This window comes from Conger conger, chromosome 3 (assembly GCF_963514075.1).
Source record: "Conger conger chromosome 3, fConCon1.1, whole genome shotgun sequence".
NCBI classification, from domain to species: Eukaryota; Metazoa; Chordata; class Actinopteri; order Anguilliformes; family Congridae; genus Conger; species Conger conger.
Window position 1 is genome coordinate 49,822,445 of NC_083762.1, and position 18,263 is coordinate 49,840,707.

The 18,263-nt window shown below is 40.6% G+C and overlaps 1 protein-coding gene across 1 annotated transcript in view; it reads right to left on the reverse strand.

Annotated features, from left to right (window-relative positions):
- The window catches only part of phgdh (phosphoglycerate dehydrogenase), a 100,151-nt gene that overhangs the window by 63,451 nt on the left and 18,437 nt on the right, over positions 1-18,263 (reverse strand). Inside the window, exon 7 of the mRNA XM_061236990.1 lies at positions 6,348-6,496. Within this exon, the coding sequence (XP_061092974.1) occupies positions 6,348-6,496 (149 nt within the window). The remainder of the gene's footprint in view (positions 1-6,347; positions 6,497-18,263) is intronic.

Below are 18,263 nucleotides of genomic sequence, written 5' to 3' on the forward strand. Positions count from 1 at the left end.
TCTAAGGCTTTGAAGATACCTTGGAGCACTGTTAAGACCATAATTAAGAAATGGAAAGTGCATGGCACCACTCACAGTCTGCCAAAATCAGGGCGTCCGTCTAAACTGGATGACCAGGAGAGAAGACAACTAGTCAGAGAGGCTACCAAGAATCCAATGGCAACATTGAAAGAGCTCCAGGATTTTATGGCCAACAGAGGGAAACTTGGCATCATACAACTATATCAAAGATATTGCACACATCTGGCCTGTATGGAAGGGTGGCAAGAAAAAAGCCATTTCTCAAAAAGGTCCACCAGGAGGCCCGCTTGAAATTAGCAAAAGAACACCTTGGGGAACCTGCAACAAACTGGCAGAACGTTTTGTGGTCTGATGAAACCAAAATAGAACTTTTTGTCATGAATGCCAAATGCTATGTTTGTGGAAAACCCAACACCGCTCATCACCAAAAAAACACCATCCCGACTGTGAAGCATGGTGGTGGCAGCATAATGTTATGGGGATGTTTCTCATCTAAAGGGACTGGTGAACTTGTCAACATTGAAGGGAGGATGGGTGGGGCCAAATACAGGGATATTCTGGAGAAGAACCTGAAGAAGTCTGCAAGGAGACTGAGAATGGGTCCAAAATTCATATTCCAGCACGCCAACCTTGTGCAGAGCTACCCAAAAAGACTGGTAGCTGTAATTGCTGCCAAAGGCGCTTCCACCAAGTATTGACTCACGGATGTGTATACTTAAAAAATTTGAAAAAAAATAAAAAGTTTTGTCCATTAAATGCACTCTTTTTTTCAAATTAAAATAATTTCACTGCATTCATATGGTATGTTGTGTTCTTTGGGTCAGGGAAAAACAAGTCCCATTTTAATCCATTAAATTTACATTCCGTGACATAACAAGACATAAAAAATATTAAAGGGGTGCATTCATTTTCTATCCACTGTATATATATATATATATATATATATATATATATATATATATATATATATATATATATTTAAACAAGACCGGTTAGTCTTGAGGAAAATAATCCATTCTGAGTTTAGAAGGACCGTTGGCATAAGGCACTCTATTACATGCAGCATGGAGAGAAATACATCAGCACGGTGCATTCTCTGAAACGAAGCAGCAAGCTCTCTGATATATGTACTCTGCCTTTTACGTCAAAACTATACACTTAGCACATTCTATGTTGTTCCAGCCATGCACATATTCTTCTTGTTCCTAATGAACAAACACACACAAGCACACACATGATTGTTTAAAAGTCATCCGTAAGTCATTAGACATTAGCCAGCACAAATCATGTGCAGAATAATCTACAGCACAATAGGTGGCAAATACTGGTTTAGAACTCAAACTGATTATCAACCTTCAACTGTGTGATTCTTTCATAGTTTCTGCTCTTTTTGACTACATCTTGAGAAATTGTGTTGGTGTGCAGGCATCTTTTCAGACATTTCAAACTATACACAAGTCACAACTTGACGACAAAAGCGGTCATGTTTTTTTTGTTTTTTTCCAGCAATGGCAAGATGAGAGGCTCCCTGTTACAATGTGACAAGTTTCATACAGAGTTCATTCTGTCAGAACGTCTAGGCGATGATGCCAATAGACCATCAAGAGTCCAAGTAACATACATACAGTGGTGTGAAAAAGTGTTTGCCCCCTTCCTGATTTCTTTTTTTTTTTTTTTTTTTTTTTTTTTTTTGCATGTTTGTCACACTTAAATGTTTCAGAACATCAAACAAATTTAAATATTAGTCAAAGACAACACAAGTAAACACAAAATGCAGTTTTTAAATGAAGGTTTTTATTATTAAGGGAGAAAAAAAATCCAAACCTACATGGCCCTGTGTGGAAATAGTGATTTGCCCCCCCCCTGTTAAAACTTAACTGTGGTTTATCAAACCTGAGTTCAATTTCTCTAGCCACACCCAGGCCTGATTACTGCCACACCTGTTCTCAATCAAGAAATCACTTAAATAGGACCTGCCTGACAAAGTGAAGTAGACCAAATGATCCTCAAAAGCTAGACATCATGCCGAGATCTAAAGAAATTCAGGAACAAATGAGTAAGAATGTCATTGAGATCTATCAGTCTGGAAAAGGTTATAAAGCCATTTCTAAAGCTTTGGGACTCCAGCGAACCACAGTGAAAGCCATTATCCACAAATGGCGAAAACATGGAACAGTGGTGAGCCTTCCCAGGAGTGGCCGGTCGACCAAAATTACCCCAAGAGCGCAGCGACGACTCATCCGAGAGGTCACAAAAGACCCCACAACAACATCCAAAGAACTGCAGGCCTCACTAGTTAAGGTCAGTGTTCATGACTCCACCATAAGAAAGAGACTGGGCAAAAATGGCCTGCATGGCAGAGTTCCAAGACGAAAACCACTGCTGAGCAAAAAGAACATTAAGGCTCGTCTCAATTTTGCCAGAAAACATCTTGATGTTCCCCAAGACTTTTGGGAAAATACTCTGTGGTCTGACGAGACAAAAGTTGAAGTTTTTGGAAGGTGTGTGTCCCATTACATCTGGCGTAAAAGTAACACCGCATTTCAGAAAAAGAACATCATACCAACAGTAAAATATGGTGGTGGTAGTGTGATGGTCTGGGGCTGTTTTGCTGCTTCAGGACCTGGAAGACTTGCTGTGATAAATGGAACCATGAATTCTGCTGTCTACCAAAAAATCCTGAAGGAGAATGTCCGGCCATCTGTTCGTGACCTCAAGCTGAAACGAACTTGGGTTCTGCAGCAGGACAATGATCCAAAACACACCAGCAAGTCCACCTCTGAATGGCTGAAGAAAAACAAAATGAAGACTTTGGAGTGGCCTAGTCAAAGTCCTGACCTGAATCCTATTGAGATGCTGTGGCATGACCTTAAAAAGGCGGTTCATGCTCGAAAACCCTCCAATGTGGCTGAATTACAACAATTCTGCAAAGATGAGTGGGCCAAAATTCCTCCACAGCGCTGTAAGAGACTCATTGCAAGTTATCGCAAACACTTGATTGCAGTTGTTGCTGCTAAGGGTGGCCCAACCAGTTATTAGGTTTAGGGGGCAATCACTTTTTCACACAGGGCCATGTAGGTTTGGATTTTTTTTCTCCCTTAATAATAAAAACCTTCATTTAAAAACTGCATTTTGTGTTTACTTGTGTTGTATTTGACTAATATTTAAATTTGTTTGATCTGAAACATTTAAGTGTGACAAACATGCAAAAAATTAAGAAATCAGGAAGAAATCAAACACTTTTTTTTTTTTTGCTTGGTTAAGGAATCGGTCCTGGAATGTCCTAGAGCGGCCTTCTCAGTCCCCAGATTTAAATACCACTGAAAATCTTTGGTGGGATTTATAGAAAGTAGTTGCAGCATGGAAGCCATCAAATGTCAATGAGCTGAAAGCTTTTGCACATTAAGAATGGGCAAAGATTCCAAAAGAGAGGTGTCAGAAGCTTGTCATCACTTACCGAAAATGCTGGTATTGGAGGTTATAAAGGCTAAAGGAAGCTCCACAAAGTACTGAAGTTGGGGGTTCAATAATAGGTCATATGGACATTTGTGAAGATAAATCTCGTTTTTTCTTTGGAACTCAAGATTAAGCCAACTTATGTTCTCAAAATAACTTAAATATTCCTTCACTGTTTAATAACGCTTTTTGTTGTGAATAGAATTGAATGAAAACATACATCACCTTAATGTCTCTATCCTGTAGCCAATTCAGAAACCCACTTTGAAATAGCTCCTATAATTCCTACCGCCCTCATTTCGATAATGGGTTTGCCATGTGGTACCTTATCAAATGCCTTTTGGAAATCTAGTTATACAATATAATAAGCCCTGCAACAATCAAACCACTTGGTAGCTTCCTCAAAGAATGCCAAAAAGTTTGTCAGGCATGACCTACCCTTTCGAAAACCATGCTGGCTGTCCCTTAGAATGTTATTATTTTCAATAAATAATTCCAGCCTGTTCCTGATGATTCCAGTGATACAAGTTAGATTGACAGACCTGTAGTTTCCTAGATTGGTACATTTAAGGTCTCAGCAATGTCTTTATTCTTATTCAGCAGTTCTCCTTTGTTATTCTTATAGTTTTGAAAGAAGCGTTTTGGATTGCATTTAGTATCATCTGTGATTTGCCTTTTGGCGAAACTTTTTTCACCTCCGCCCGCATATTACAATATTCAACTTTATTACTCTCAGTGCTGTCCTTTTAGATATGAATTTACACTGTGCGTCAAGTATGACCCTTTTGAACCTGCTCCACATTTCATTCACAGTCCTATAGTCAAGAACATGCTCCCAGTCTACATTATTTAAATTTGATGGCATCGTTTTAATGTTGGCCTGCTAATTCTGTCTGAATCATTACATATCACCAGATCTGAAATCGAATGCCCTCTTGTAGGCTGACTGACATACTGTGTCAAAAAAAGGTCATTTATAACATCCATAAATGCCTCCTCACCTTTTCCCTGTCCGGTCACCAAATTCCAGCTAATATTTGGGTAACTGAAGTCTCCCATGATAATAGTCTCGCCTCCCTGGCAAGCTTGTTTTATATCTTTAAAGAGCATTGTATTCACAGTAATAGCTGGCGGTTAGTAACACACTCCAATGTTAAGACCCTCATCTTCCTCCCCAATAAGCTTAATCCAAATATCCTCACTAGGCATGTGCTGGAATCACTTCCACACTAAGATTCTTACATAAACAACTGCACCCCCACCTCTGTTTCTGGAACTGTCCTCCCTAATAAGTTACCCCTCTATATTATATTCATACCCATCTTCATCCCCAAGCCACATCGCTGTAATACAATGTCATAGACCCCACTAAAAATAACTGCCTCAAGTTCAAAAAATGTAATTTTTATGCTCCTAGCATTTACACAAAGACATTATAGTTTGTTGGTTCTACACATCCTCTCATGTTCCCTCACACCTGCTGTCCCAAACCACCATTACTTGATTTTTTCCCTGAAAAGATTTTGTTATTACACTCACCATTATATGTAGCCTTCGCCGTTTCAGTCTGGGCAGTCTGTACCCCCCTGCCCATTACACTCTATCCTCCCTGCCCCCAAAATCCCTAGTTTAAATAATCCTGTGCTACCCAAAGCATACGCTGACCCAGTGCAAAGACATCAAGTCAGGAAAATTAGTCAGGATAAATGTCCCTTCGTAGTATCTACAGCATATCTGGCAGAAGCACAATGGCTCATCCGAAACCTTTGACCCTTGAAGATATAAAGCCATTTAGCCAATAAATGTATTCTGTACTGTTTTGGCGTAATTTACAGCTGAATCCAGTCCCACCCCCCAGTTCCCAAGGAGATCTATTCAAATGCAAAGAGACTTTCATATCACTTGTATGTCAACCTGAAAATATGATATCCAGACTCTGGTGATTTTGATAGGTCACAGACTTCAGGAACTCATGGCATGTAAACAATACACTATTTTAAATAACATTAATTTGTCTCAAAACAAAAATACCCTTTAATAAAAGCTGAGAATCTGCACTTTGACTAAGTATGAAGTATGAATTACAAACAGAGAAAAGAAAACATTAACAGATGAAAAGAGCAAGGTGTGTCCAAACTTTTCACTGGTACTGAACGTAAGTATTCAAACCCTCTGCTGGTGCTTCAAATTGTGGCCAGGTGCATCCTGATTGCTTCAATAATCCTTATCTTGAACTTGATTGGTGGCAAATTGAATTGATTGGGCATAGTTTAGAAAGGCACACAATTCACACTGCATGTATGGACAAAAACCAAGCCAAGGAACTCCAAGGAACTCTCTGTAGACCTCCGCGATAAAATTGTGGCCAGGGATAGATCAGGGCAAGGGTATAAAAAATATTGAACTCTTGGGCAGAACACCAGGCACTGCTCATCACCTGGCTAATACCATTCCTAGGTGAAGCATGGCAGTGGCAGCATCATTCTATGGGGGTGCTTCTCAGTGTTGTGTATTGAGTGAAGGATGAATGCACCTAAATACAGAGAGGTCCCTGAATAAAACCTGCTCCAGAGTACACGCAACCTCAGATTGCGGTGACAGTTCAAGACAATGTTGGTGTGGCTTCAGGCCAAGATTGTCCTTGAGTGGCCCAGCTGACGCCCAGACTGAAACCCCATTGAATATCTGTATTGACCTCAAAATGGCAGTTCAACGTGACGGAGCAAATAATTGGACAAACTGCCCAAATCCAGGTGTGCAAAGCTTGTAGAGACTTACCCAAGAAGACTTGAAGCTACAATTGCTGCCAAGGTACTGGGGGTCTGAATATTTACTCTAAGTAAGTGAGATTTCGGTTTTTGATGGCTTACCTGAACAAATACATCCAGGCCTGCCCCACCACACTGGCCAGACTCCAGAGCTCTGAGCAAAGCTGCCTCATCAATGATGCCTCCACGGGCACAGTTCACAACCTTCACACCCTTCTTACACTTGGCAAAGGAAGCATCATTCAACAGTCCTGTAAAACAAAGTAGTGAAGCATTAAAACAAGCTCGGCAAAATAACATGATTTTGCTTATTGGTGTTAACAGTTCTCTTGTTAAAAAGTCTCTGGTGTTAATTGCCAAATACGCATTAAACCTGGGAAACAGCCGAAAAGGGCTACACCTTGCATTCTATGGCTCATGTTAAATGAAGAGGTCAACATTTACATGAAGAAGAGGTTGCAGGGACAAGAACAAGAAATAAAATGTAAAAATATGCATAACCACTGATGGTTGATCACGAGAGTTCAGCTTAACCCTTTGCTGAAAGTAGGAAGGATGCGAAGTAGTGTTGCATTTATGACAGAACACGTTCTCAAAAGCATCAGAACTTAAAGTTGCCTTTACTCCATGAACGGTGTAAATATACATATAAAGTGCAGACTAGGGATACACAGATATAAAAATTTCTGGCCAATACTGACATCCAATTATTTGGGGGGACACCAATACCTATGCCAATAGTTTTGTGGTTCTGCTTCCACAAGGTTGACATTTCTTCACATTCATCCAACTTGAAATGCATTCCTCCAACTGAAAGTGCATTCCTGAAATATCAGTATTTTCTCAACAATTTTTTTCAAACCTGGTGGTATGCCCTGAAAAAAACCCAAACAAGGGCACCAAGCAGGGTGACATATTGGAACGGTCGGAGAGGATAACGTAATACGCCGCATTTATTCCAAAAAAATAAGCCCTGTAACCTATGCCACATTATAATTTAGAGTCTACAATTGAAAAGAGCATCTTTAACAATGTTAAATGTGTGACAAGGTATTTGAGAACATTCAATAAAAATATTAGATCAAATGAATTTACATAAGATTAAATTAAAAGGACAATAGTTAAAACATTGTTACAAGACCATTGTAAAAATCCCTTCCGATCGTTGAAAAAGGCTGACTGACATGTTAACTCACTCTCTGCCTGTGTTTATAGATTCAAAATATACAGTTGATGAGCCGTCACTCGGTACCAAAACATTGCACAGCTATACAATAATTCAAGTTCATTGGTTGAAAAATTTTCTAGTTTCTAAGTTTCTAATTGCCACAGCCAATGGTGTGGGGGCTTATTCTGATTGTTCGCCAAATTTCACTCCAGACAAGCTATCACTGAAACTCTGTATACTATTGGTTATTATCCAAGCGAAGAATACATCATATCTAGTTGTAAAACAATACCAGTTTGCTATCGGTAGCAACAAGCAAATTAGCCATAGTTAGCTTGACGAATTCACAAATATCCATATAGGCAATACGAACATAGTAGCGAGCTTTGCGAGCATAGTTGCACAAGCGTTGTGTCTCAGGTGGATATTTGTAAATTCGCCAAGCTAACTATGCTTGTTGCTACCGATAACAAACTGGTATCATTTTATAACTAGATATGTATTCTTCGCATGGATAATAAGCAATGGTATAAACAGTTTCAGTGATTGCTTCTCTGGAGTGCAATTTAGGCAGCTACACGTTGCTTTTATCTCTTTACATGTTGAATCATGTGTGTTTAGCTAAACCTTTGTCTCAAACTGTAAGTTGCAGTTGCATCATTTGTGGTACACTATCATATCTTAGTTATATAGCCAGCTAGTTCCACAGTCAAATAAGTTGCTTGCACATAATATAGTTGGTTAGCTAAAGTGAAAACTTCTGTGCAGCAAAATAAAGTCAACATTTCATAAAGTCACCCGTTCGGTGAACATTTTCTTACTAGAACACTACGAAAAGACAGCAGGATCTGTCGCGTTTGTCACTGTCAACTTTCCAAAACAGTGCATGTTGTGGTTTGAGGGTGTTTGTTGCTGCAATTCCTCTCTTTACCATTAGGAGTCCGAAATTGTATCATTAAGTTATACAGGGTACTGAAACATAACCAACCACCGATGGTAAATATGGCATTCAGATTGGTCGAGACGTGTCACGTGGGTATGCATTCATTTCATATAACCTTGCTGATGAGAACAGATCCAACATGGGTGCAGAATTTTTTCACAGCTAAAACATCCGACAAATATCAATGCTTGCAATGAATCATACACAATGCATTTTTAATTCACACAGTTAGTCTGGTTATTGCCGACCTGGTGATAATAATATGTTACTGTAGGCTGTATTGCATTGAGTTACACTTCATAATGCCGAAAAAATAACCATGAGAGATGTAACATAATGTAACCGAGTGTTTTAACTTAAAACACACATGCTCCTGAGGATAGCACCCCACTGATTCTCCTTGGAGACTTCAACATCCACCTTGAAGCCTCCCAGGCTGCTGCCTTCCTACCGCTAATCCACTCCTTCGGCCTCTCCCTGCAACACTCTCCTCCAACCCACAAGGCAGGCAATGTCCTAGACCTTGCCTTTGTGAGGAACAGCACATGCTCCGATTGCACGGTTACCCCGCTGCATACATCTGATCACCACTTCATCTCATTCTCCCTCCCTCTTCCTCCCTATCCTCCTCCCCCTCCTCCCACCCACACTTCCTCAGCCCGCCGTAACCTCCACTCCCTCTCACCCTCTTCCTTTGCCAGCACTGTCACCGCCTCACTCCCCCCTCTCGAATCCTTCTCCAAACTCCCCACTGACTCTGCATCTGCCACCCTCCTTTCATCTCTCTCCTCCACCTTTGACTCTCTCTGTCCCCCTGTCTCAAAGCCACCTCGCACATCCCCTCCCAGTCCTTGGATATCTGACACCCTCCGTACCTCCAGGACCAGCCTCCATGCAGCAGAGAGGAAGTGGGGAAAATCCAGAGATCCTTCAGACCTCACAATTTACCAGTCTCTCCTGGCGGCATTCTCTTCCGCTGTCACTGCCGCCAAAGCAAAATACTATCAGACACAAATTCAGAACTCCGCTTCTAACCCCCGGAAACTATTCTCCATTTTCTCCTCTCTCCTCAACGCACCGCCTCCTCCACCTCAGTCCTCCTTCGCTGCTGATGACTTTGCTGATCCTTTACAACCGCCGCCCTTACTGTGCCCTTCCCCCCCTCTAGGCCCATCCCTTCCTTTTCCACTTTCTCCCCCCTTACAGACTCTGATGTTTCTCAAATCCTGCTCTCCCACCGCCCTACAACCTGTGCTCTTGACCCTATCCCCTCTTCTCTTCTCCAGACTATCACACCTGACATTCTCCCATTTGTCACCTCCCTTGTCAACTCCTCCCTGTCTTCCGGCTGTTATTATTACATCATGAACATAGGACAGAGAAAAAAAAAAGAAAAAAAAGTGGTTGTCCACCCCACACATTTGAGATTTTTCGAATTTTAGGTGGTACATGCTCACGTTAACTATTGATTCAAGTTACTCACTGTCCGCTGCATGACAGAAAAATTATTTTAGGGTATGTTAACTTGCTCAAAGTGATTACAAAATTGATAGCTAATGTTTGCTAACTATGACAGTATCAGTGTTATTGAGTAAGTTGTGGTATGGTGTGGGTATATAGAGGGGAAACCTTATCGATACAATGCGGTAAAGTTAGTTTATTGTTGACAGTGAAACCAAGAGGTACAGAGTCACGGTTCCATGAGAAGATGATAATTATCAGAAAATGACTTTCAAATTACGTCAAACCTTGGAGAAGACTCAATGAAGATAAAGAAACCAGCATGGGTGTGTCCCAAAACTAAAAAACCGTATACACCACCTACTCACTCGGCAGTAACAGAATGGGACCACTTTTGTAGAAGCAGATCACCACGATATAATAGACCTCTATGGACCACTCATTTTCTGGTAATCAATACACAAACATCACTGGAGTTCAAATACACATACTTTAATCCACAATTATTAAAATTCCAGGATTTGAACAACAGTATTGATGCAAGCAGAAGTTTCCAATGAAACACACCAGTTCAACACTGCGAGCTAAAGAGTTCCTTTATTGTTTTGCCACAATTTCGCTGACAAAAGGTGTTGTCACACGATGCAATTTGGTTGCGGCAACTCGTTGCTCATGATGTCATTTTATGCAATTCCACTGTTACACGCTAGGTTAGCCTAGTTAGCCAGTTCATTTAGGTAATATTAGTTAGCCAGTTATAGTTTATCATTTAGCCAGCTTGTTGTGTTATCGTAGTAGGCTACGCGCAGACAGGTCTGCATTCGCGTGTGATCAATATCTCTCTTCGGATTGGTTATTGCATGCAGTCAGTTGCATGAAAGTTGAACTGCTTTCAACTTGTTGCAACCAAGTTGCACAGAAATTGCAGGGAATGTCACACAAAGTAATCTACGCGTTCAGCAATAAAAGCAATAAAATAGTTTTGTGTAACAACACCTTTAAGTTCATAGCTGGCGAATGTCCACTTTGATGTTTCAATATGCAGGCCAAGCGCAGCAAACAGCTGGCTAGAATACTGAACAATTCACACTTTGCCCCAGAATACTGGTGTGCTTTTTTCCCCCCTGCTAGCACAGACACAGTTGGTAAATCCCGGCAGTAGTTCTGGATGAAGATATGGATTTGAGCCATCGATGTTGAACAGAATGCAACAGGACACAACCTTTATATCTGGAGTAGAAAGATAATTTTGGCATTTTTAGAAAGGTTTCTCCACTTTCAAATAGGTTCTAAAACTCAAAATACATTTTGGGGTCAATGCAACTGATTTTGATAGAGCAGGTCACTATAGGAAACATACTTTAATTAAATTTTTAGGTGAACTGCCCCATTAAATAAATTAATCATATATAGAACTTGATTGCAAATTATTTGGATTCAATGACTGCATCAAGTCTCCGAACAATAAACAGCACCAGATGCTTTGCCATGTACAGCATCCATTTTCAGTTCAAAATGCTTCATAACTGTTCAACAGATAAAGAACACTTCTCCAGGATGTAGGTCTGTCAAAGACAACCATCAAGAGAAGACTACACCAGCCTGACCTTATAAGATGCAAACCCCTGGGAAGCCTCAAGAATAGAATCGGCAGGTTACAGTTTAAAAAAAGAAAACGTACGCAAAAAAACATGTAGTGTTCTGGAACAAATTGTGATAAACAGATGAGACGAGGATCAACCTGTACCAGAGGGATGGAAAGAGGAATGTATGGAGAAAAAAAGGAACAACTTTTCATCCAAAGCATATCACCTCATCTGTCAATCATGTCAAAATGCATACACAACTCACATTAACTCAATTGATCAGCTGACTGACAACATAGATTACATACTTTGCAGGTATTCCCTCCATGCCTGGAAAGACAGCCTACTAACCTATAAACATGCCCTCTCCACAGCACTTTCATCATATTTCTTAATTGATGAAAATAGAAAATAGAAACAATCCTAGGCAACTGTTTTAAACTGTTGCCAGATTGACTAAGAATCATGTCGATCCCTGTGTCTCAATATTGTTTAGTAGCAATGATTTCATGAATTTCTTTGATGACAAAATGATAAAAATCAGGGACAAGATTCAAAGTTCTCCTATAGGGTCTGTCCTTCCATCCAGGATCTGTGCTTGGGCCTTTGCTTTTTTCTCTATATATGCATCCCCTGGGACAAGTTATTCACACAAACATGGCATTAACTTCCACTGCCATGCTGAGGACACACAGTTGTATCTATCAGTCAAACCTGAGGAAGTTGTCCAGCTGTCAAAAATGGAAGCTTGTCTTAAAGACATGGATGAATTATAACTTTCTTTTGCTAAACTCAGATAAGACTGAGATAATGGTAGTGGGGCCCAAGTCCTTGAGATGTAAATTACCTGACGATATGCCAAACATTGATGGAATTTCCAACACTTCAAGTGCTGTCATCAAAGACCTTGGTGTAACTTTTGATCCAGATCTTGCATTTGATGCACATATTAAAAATATCTATCGGGTTGCTTTTTATCACTTGAGGAAGATGCTGTCCCTAAATGATGCAGAAAAGCTAGTCCATACTTTTGTTACCTCAAGATTAGATTACTGCAATGCTCTTTTGTTTGGATGTGCAAATTCCTCCAGCTAATTCAAAATGCAGCAGCTCGTATTCTTACTAGAACAAGGAGATTTGACCACATCAGCCCAGTATTAGCGTCACTTCACTGGCAGCCTGTTAAATTCCGAATAGATTACAAAATACTACTTTTAAAGCCTTACATGGGCTTGCCCCTCTGTATTTAAACAACTTACTTAATCCTTATGCTCCCTCTCGAATACTCCGTTCGCAGGGTGGAGGCCTCCTTGTTATTCCTAGAATAACCAAAAGTTACATAGGTGGCAGAGCCTTTTCCTATCATGCTCCTTTCCTGTGGAACAAATTGCCTGTTCATGTTCGGGGTGCAGACACTATCACCTTATTTAAAGCTAGGCTAAAAACTTCTCTTTAGTCTGTCCTATAGTTGAGGGGCAGGAGTGGGTGGCTGGCATAAGCTATAGAGTCTCTGGTGGACTTGGCGGTCAGTGCTGTCAGTGGATCATTGTTGGTAGTTAAGCATAATCAGTCATGGTCTGGTGGTGACTGTCTCAAGCCTGCCCTCATGGCTGTGTTGGCCACTGCCTCCGTTTCCCTTAGCTATGCTGCCATAGCCTTATTCTGCTGCGGTTCTCCTTATCGCACGCAGGCACCTCTCTCTCCTGCTGTGATTGACCAATTACCATCTGGACCCCCTAACAATGTTACTTTCCTCTTCTCCCCGCTCTGGGCACCTGCCCGGAGTGCTAGCCCAACTTTTCCTGCGCACCCCCTCCTGGCCCGGAGCTCCAGCCCAAGACCAGCCGTACAAGTCCCTCCTGCCACTGCTGATTCAGCTGTAGCACCAAGCCTGTCCCCTTGCCTGACAGTGCTATCCATTGGTGTTCCTGCCATCGCTCAACCTCATCTCTGCTTCAACTTCATAATTGGACATTTATGTACTTTTATTAATCTGGTTTTCTGTTTAAAACCATTGTTTCTACAAACCGGTGTCAACCAGCGGCAGATGGGTTCCCCTACTGAGTTAGGTTCTGCACAAGGTTTCTTCCTGTTGCCAGGGAGTTTTTCCTTGCCACTGTTGCCCTAGGTGTACTCTTGGGGACCGGTTTCTCTGTAAAGCTACTTTGTGACAAAGGCCCTTTGTAAAAAGCGCGATACAAATACAATTTAATTTAATTGAATTGAATGGTGGAGGTAGTGCTATGGCTTGGGCATTTATGGCTGCTACTGGAACTGGCTCACTTGTGTTCATTGATGATGTCAATGCTGATGGCAGCAGCAGTCTGAAAGCCAAAGTATGCAGCGATATCTTGTCTGCTCAGATCCAAGCAAATTCATCAAATGTCATTGACAATGCTTCATCAGTGCAGCAGGACAATAATCCAAAACAGAGTTTTTTCAGGCCAAAAAGTGGAATGATCTTCACTTGACCTCAATCCAATTTTACACCACCATGTTTGTCTAAAAGGGTCTTAATATATTACTTCTTTTAAAAAAATTGGTGAAAATATATAGAAAAATACGATCGTAGGCAATGAGAACAAAAAAATTATTCCCACAACTACATTGGGGTAAAAGTATGGCTAATAAACAGAAACACTGCAAACATATATTTTTTTGAAAAATTAAAATTTTTATTTTTTTTACTTTTGCATAGCATGAATCCATGTTTGAAGGCTCATTCCATGATTGTTGATGCTATTTGTTTGTTTAATTTGTTTAAACTGGTTTGAGCAACATTATTCTGCAAAATTACTTCTGATTGTCAGTTGTTCCAGTATATAAGGTAACACAAACTTTGAGTAGTGACACAGTGTTAGGGCGGCCTGTAGCATTGTGGTTAAGGTACATGACTGGGACACACAAGGTCAGTGGTTCGATTCCCAGTGCAGCCACAATAAGACCCGCACAGCCGTTGGGCACTTGAGCAAGGCCCTTAACCCTGCATTGCTCCAGGGGATCGTTGCCTGCTTAGTCTAATCAACTGTATGTCGCTCAGGATAAGAGCATCTGCCAAATACCATTAATGTAATGTAATGTTAAACACGATGGCACGATGGAAGGAGCTCTCTGAGATTGTTCGTAGCCACATTGTAGCCTAACATGATGCCAGTTGAAAATAATCATCTGGTGAGATAAAAGTTATGACTTGGCCTGCTCAAGACCCTAATCCGATTAAGCACATCTGGGATATGCTGGATACCAAGATAAATAAATATGTTGTAACATCGAAAGAATCTCTTTGGAATGAACTTCAAACCATATGGAATGGTTTAACAAGTGAAGATATGCTGTAATCAAAGCAAAGGGTGGCCATACTAGATATTGACTTTTTTCTCCAAAAGAGACAATTATTTATATTTTCACAATATATTGTTATTGGTTTACTTATTTTCATCTACATGAACCAATATTACATGAAATAAATACTTGAATAGTACTTGGTTTCTGATTTATCTTTATTGTGTTAAGTGTATTATCATCAATGCACACTACTGTACTTATTGTGCCTGTCAGGAAGACTATCAGTACTATTGTATTAGTCCATATGACAGGTTTGTATATTCAATTACAAGCTATTTTTAAATTATTGTACTGGACTGTGTCAATACATGATCTACTGAAAAAGAACAATTAATCACCAAAAAACTATGTTTTAAGTAAAATGTTTGCATTTGCTGAAAGCCTCAAAAGAGAGGAAATTAAATTGATCAGCCCTAACATGAACATCAGCTTGCTCTCTATCAAGGCATCAACACAGATATCTGACAACTGCTACAGCCATGTATAATGCCTACTGTACCTCAAACATGTGCTAACCACTCGGCAGATTGTGGATTCTTTCAGAGGTTTGAATCTTAAAATAGTACACTAAAGTGTATTGGCAATCTTGCATTTTAAAGTTAGAGGCAATCTATTAATTTTGCACAAAATAAGTATGCTTAATTTCCAACATTTCCATGTGGCCTATTTAAGACAACATATCTTGTATCAATTTTTAAACTAGTCTGATTAATTGCTAGATCCGTCATTAAAGTGTACAGTGGTTTCCTGTTTCAACTGGCGGTTTGGCTCTGCGGTCAGAATTTCACTCGCAGGGAAAAAATAATGAAGAGGGCTTTCGACCTGTGAAAGTCAGATACTTAGCCTTGTACTAAAGTCTTTTAGCCATCTGAGCAAAGGGACCATGGAGAAAACCTGGTGAATTGTGACCCTTTCAATCAAATTGGGCTTCAATATGCAAGGCAAAGGCAAGACTCAATTTAAATAAATCTTTTTTTTTTTTTTTTCGCGATTTTTGGATTTACTCACAGATTAATCACATTTTTGCCTCGATTTTAGATTTTCTTATTGATGTTACTTCACCTTTGAAATGTTTTTGGAATTAAAATCTATTATGGATTTGGTTCTCTAGATCATTGCCGTTGTTGGTAAATGAGGGTATTCAGCTTTAACAGTGGGAATCCAGTGATTGGTCTGTGTGTGTATGTGGGTACGCTGGGCATGGTGAGAGAGTGAGTCGAGTTTTGCGCCCATTGTTTGTGTGTTTTCAAAGGTAGCATGGTCACAGAGAAAAGACTGTAGTACAAGGGAGTTAATGTAATTTTCAGTGCAATAAAGGAAGCAAATGCCTAAGTACTGCTCCTTTTTGCAGCAGAAACCAGCTAAGTCGTTAAGTTGAGTGTTACTCCAAGGTTGCTCATGAGTGAATGGTCCCAGCTACAGATAACTATGGAATCATGGCTGTGGAATCGAAAAGGAGTAGTGGCCCTGTTCCTGTGTCTCCCAACCATGGTTCGAAGACAGAAGCAGGAAAAAGTAACACCATGAAAAAAATACCAATTTTATCCTGATTCAAGTCATCTGTGAAGTTATGCATAGAAGGTATTTTCCTTATTTTATGTGCTTGTTTTGTCACCACGCATAAAATAAGGAACCTTTGTTGCTAAAACAATGATATTGCAAAATCATTTATACAAATAGAACTAACGGTTGTATTACAATCACCGTTAAAAAGAACTGAATGGAAGTAAAGTGACTCTGGCCACATGGTTTAAGGGATTAAACAGGATTCCTTAATATTTTGTATTAGAATGATTTGTCAATATTACAGCAATGTTTTCCCTATTGTTTGTATATGTCACTGTCAAAACGTCATTAAATAGTTGAAATATCAGGTGCAACGTATTGAATCTCCTGAAATGCTAACTATCATTGTTCCATTCACAAAGAAAGGACAGTGTTTAAAATTAAAACAAAAGATTTATCCTGGAATTCAGCATCATTGTAATTATATAATGATATTATGTATTTTTTAAAATGTAATGTCACTTCTTACATCACATTTTTACCCATTTAAAAAAAATAAAAAATGAACTCTGAAATTGATGATCCTGACACATCAGATAAGAAAGGAACAATGCGAGAGATCTATGAAATCACTGAGGGAGGCAGACGGGTCCAGTACCTATGATCCTGTCCTCATCAAAAATACTTTTAAAGAATATTACGTGTCTTCATGAATCACATAAGGCATCAAAATCTGACACAGCATCATTCCTTGATAAACTACCACTTTCTACCATATCTGATGCCGTTAGAGGAAACCTTAATGCCTCATTTTCTTTGAAGGAGGCTTTGGAGGCAATTCAGTCAATGCCCTCAGGGAAGTCGCCTGGTCTGGATGGATATCCATCAGAATTTTATAAGACATTCTGGCCAGAGCACCATCCTATTTTGTTACCGGCACTCAACAATTCGTTTGATCAAACCTCAGCTCCTGAAACTTGGAAAATGACATTGATTTGCTCGCTTCAAAAGAATGATAAAGACCCTCAGGACTGTGCCTCCTCTAGGCCCATAAGCTTCGTACTCAATACAGATTGCAAGTTGGTAGCCAAGGTGCTCGCACAGTTATGTGTTATCAACAAATAAACAAACAAACAACAAAGCAAAAGTGACCAAACATAACTATCCAAATACTGCTTACCTAGCCAACTAAAAATACCGAAACACTACGTAAATCACAAAGACAACAATTAAGGTTCACAGGGAGGTAGGGAGGGATGGGGAGAGGTGCTGCTTGAAGAGGTGCGTCTTCAGTTTGCGCTTGAAGGTGGGGAGAGATTCTACAGTTCTGACCTCAACAGGGAGTTTGTTCCACCACCGTGGAGCCAGAACAGACAGTAGTCGTGAGCGTGAGGTGGAAGCGGCCTGTGGAGGCTGAACGAAGAGGTCTGGCAGGGGTGTAGGGTCTGATGATTTTTTGTAGGTAAGCTGGGGAAGACCCCTTAACTGCTTGGAAGGCTAGCACCAATGTTTTGAATTTGATGCGAGCCATGACAGGCAGCCAGTGGAGGGAAGTAAGCAGGGGGGTGACGTGTGAGTATTTGGGAAGGTTGAAGACCAGACGAGCTGCTGCATTCTGGATAAGTTGGAGGGGTCTGATGGCGGACGCTGGGAGGCCAGCCAAGAGGGAATTGCAGTAGTCCAGGCGGGACAGAACCATCGCTTGGACCAGGAGCTGGGTCGAGTAGGGGGTGAGAAAGGGGCGGATTCTCCGTATGTTGTATAGGAAGAACCTGCATGACCGGGTCACCGCCACAATGTTCTCGGAAAGGGACAGTCTGCTGTCCATCACCATGCCGAGGTTCCTTGCACTGGGTGATGGCATGAGTGTGGTATCCCCGAGGGAAATGGAGAGATCCAGGTGGGGAGAGGTATGAGCAGGGATTAATATCATTTCAGTCTTGCCTGGGTTGAGCTTTAGATAGTGGTTGTCCATCCAGCTCTGGATGTCACTCAGGCAAGCAGAGATA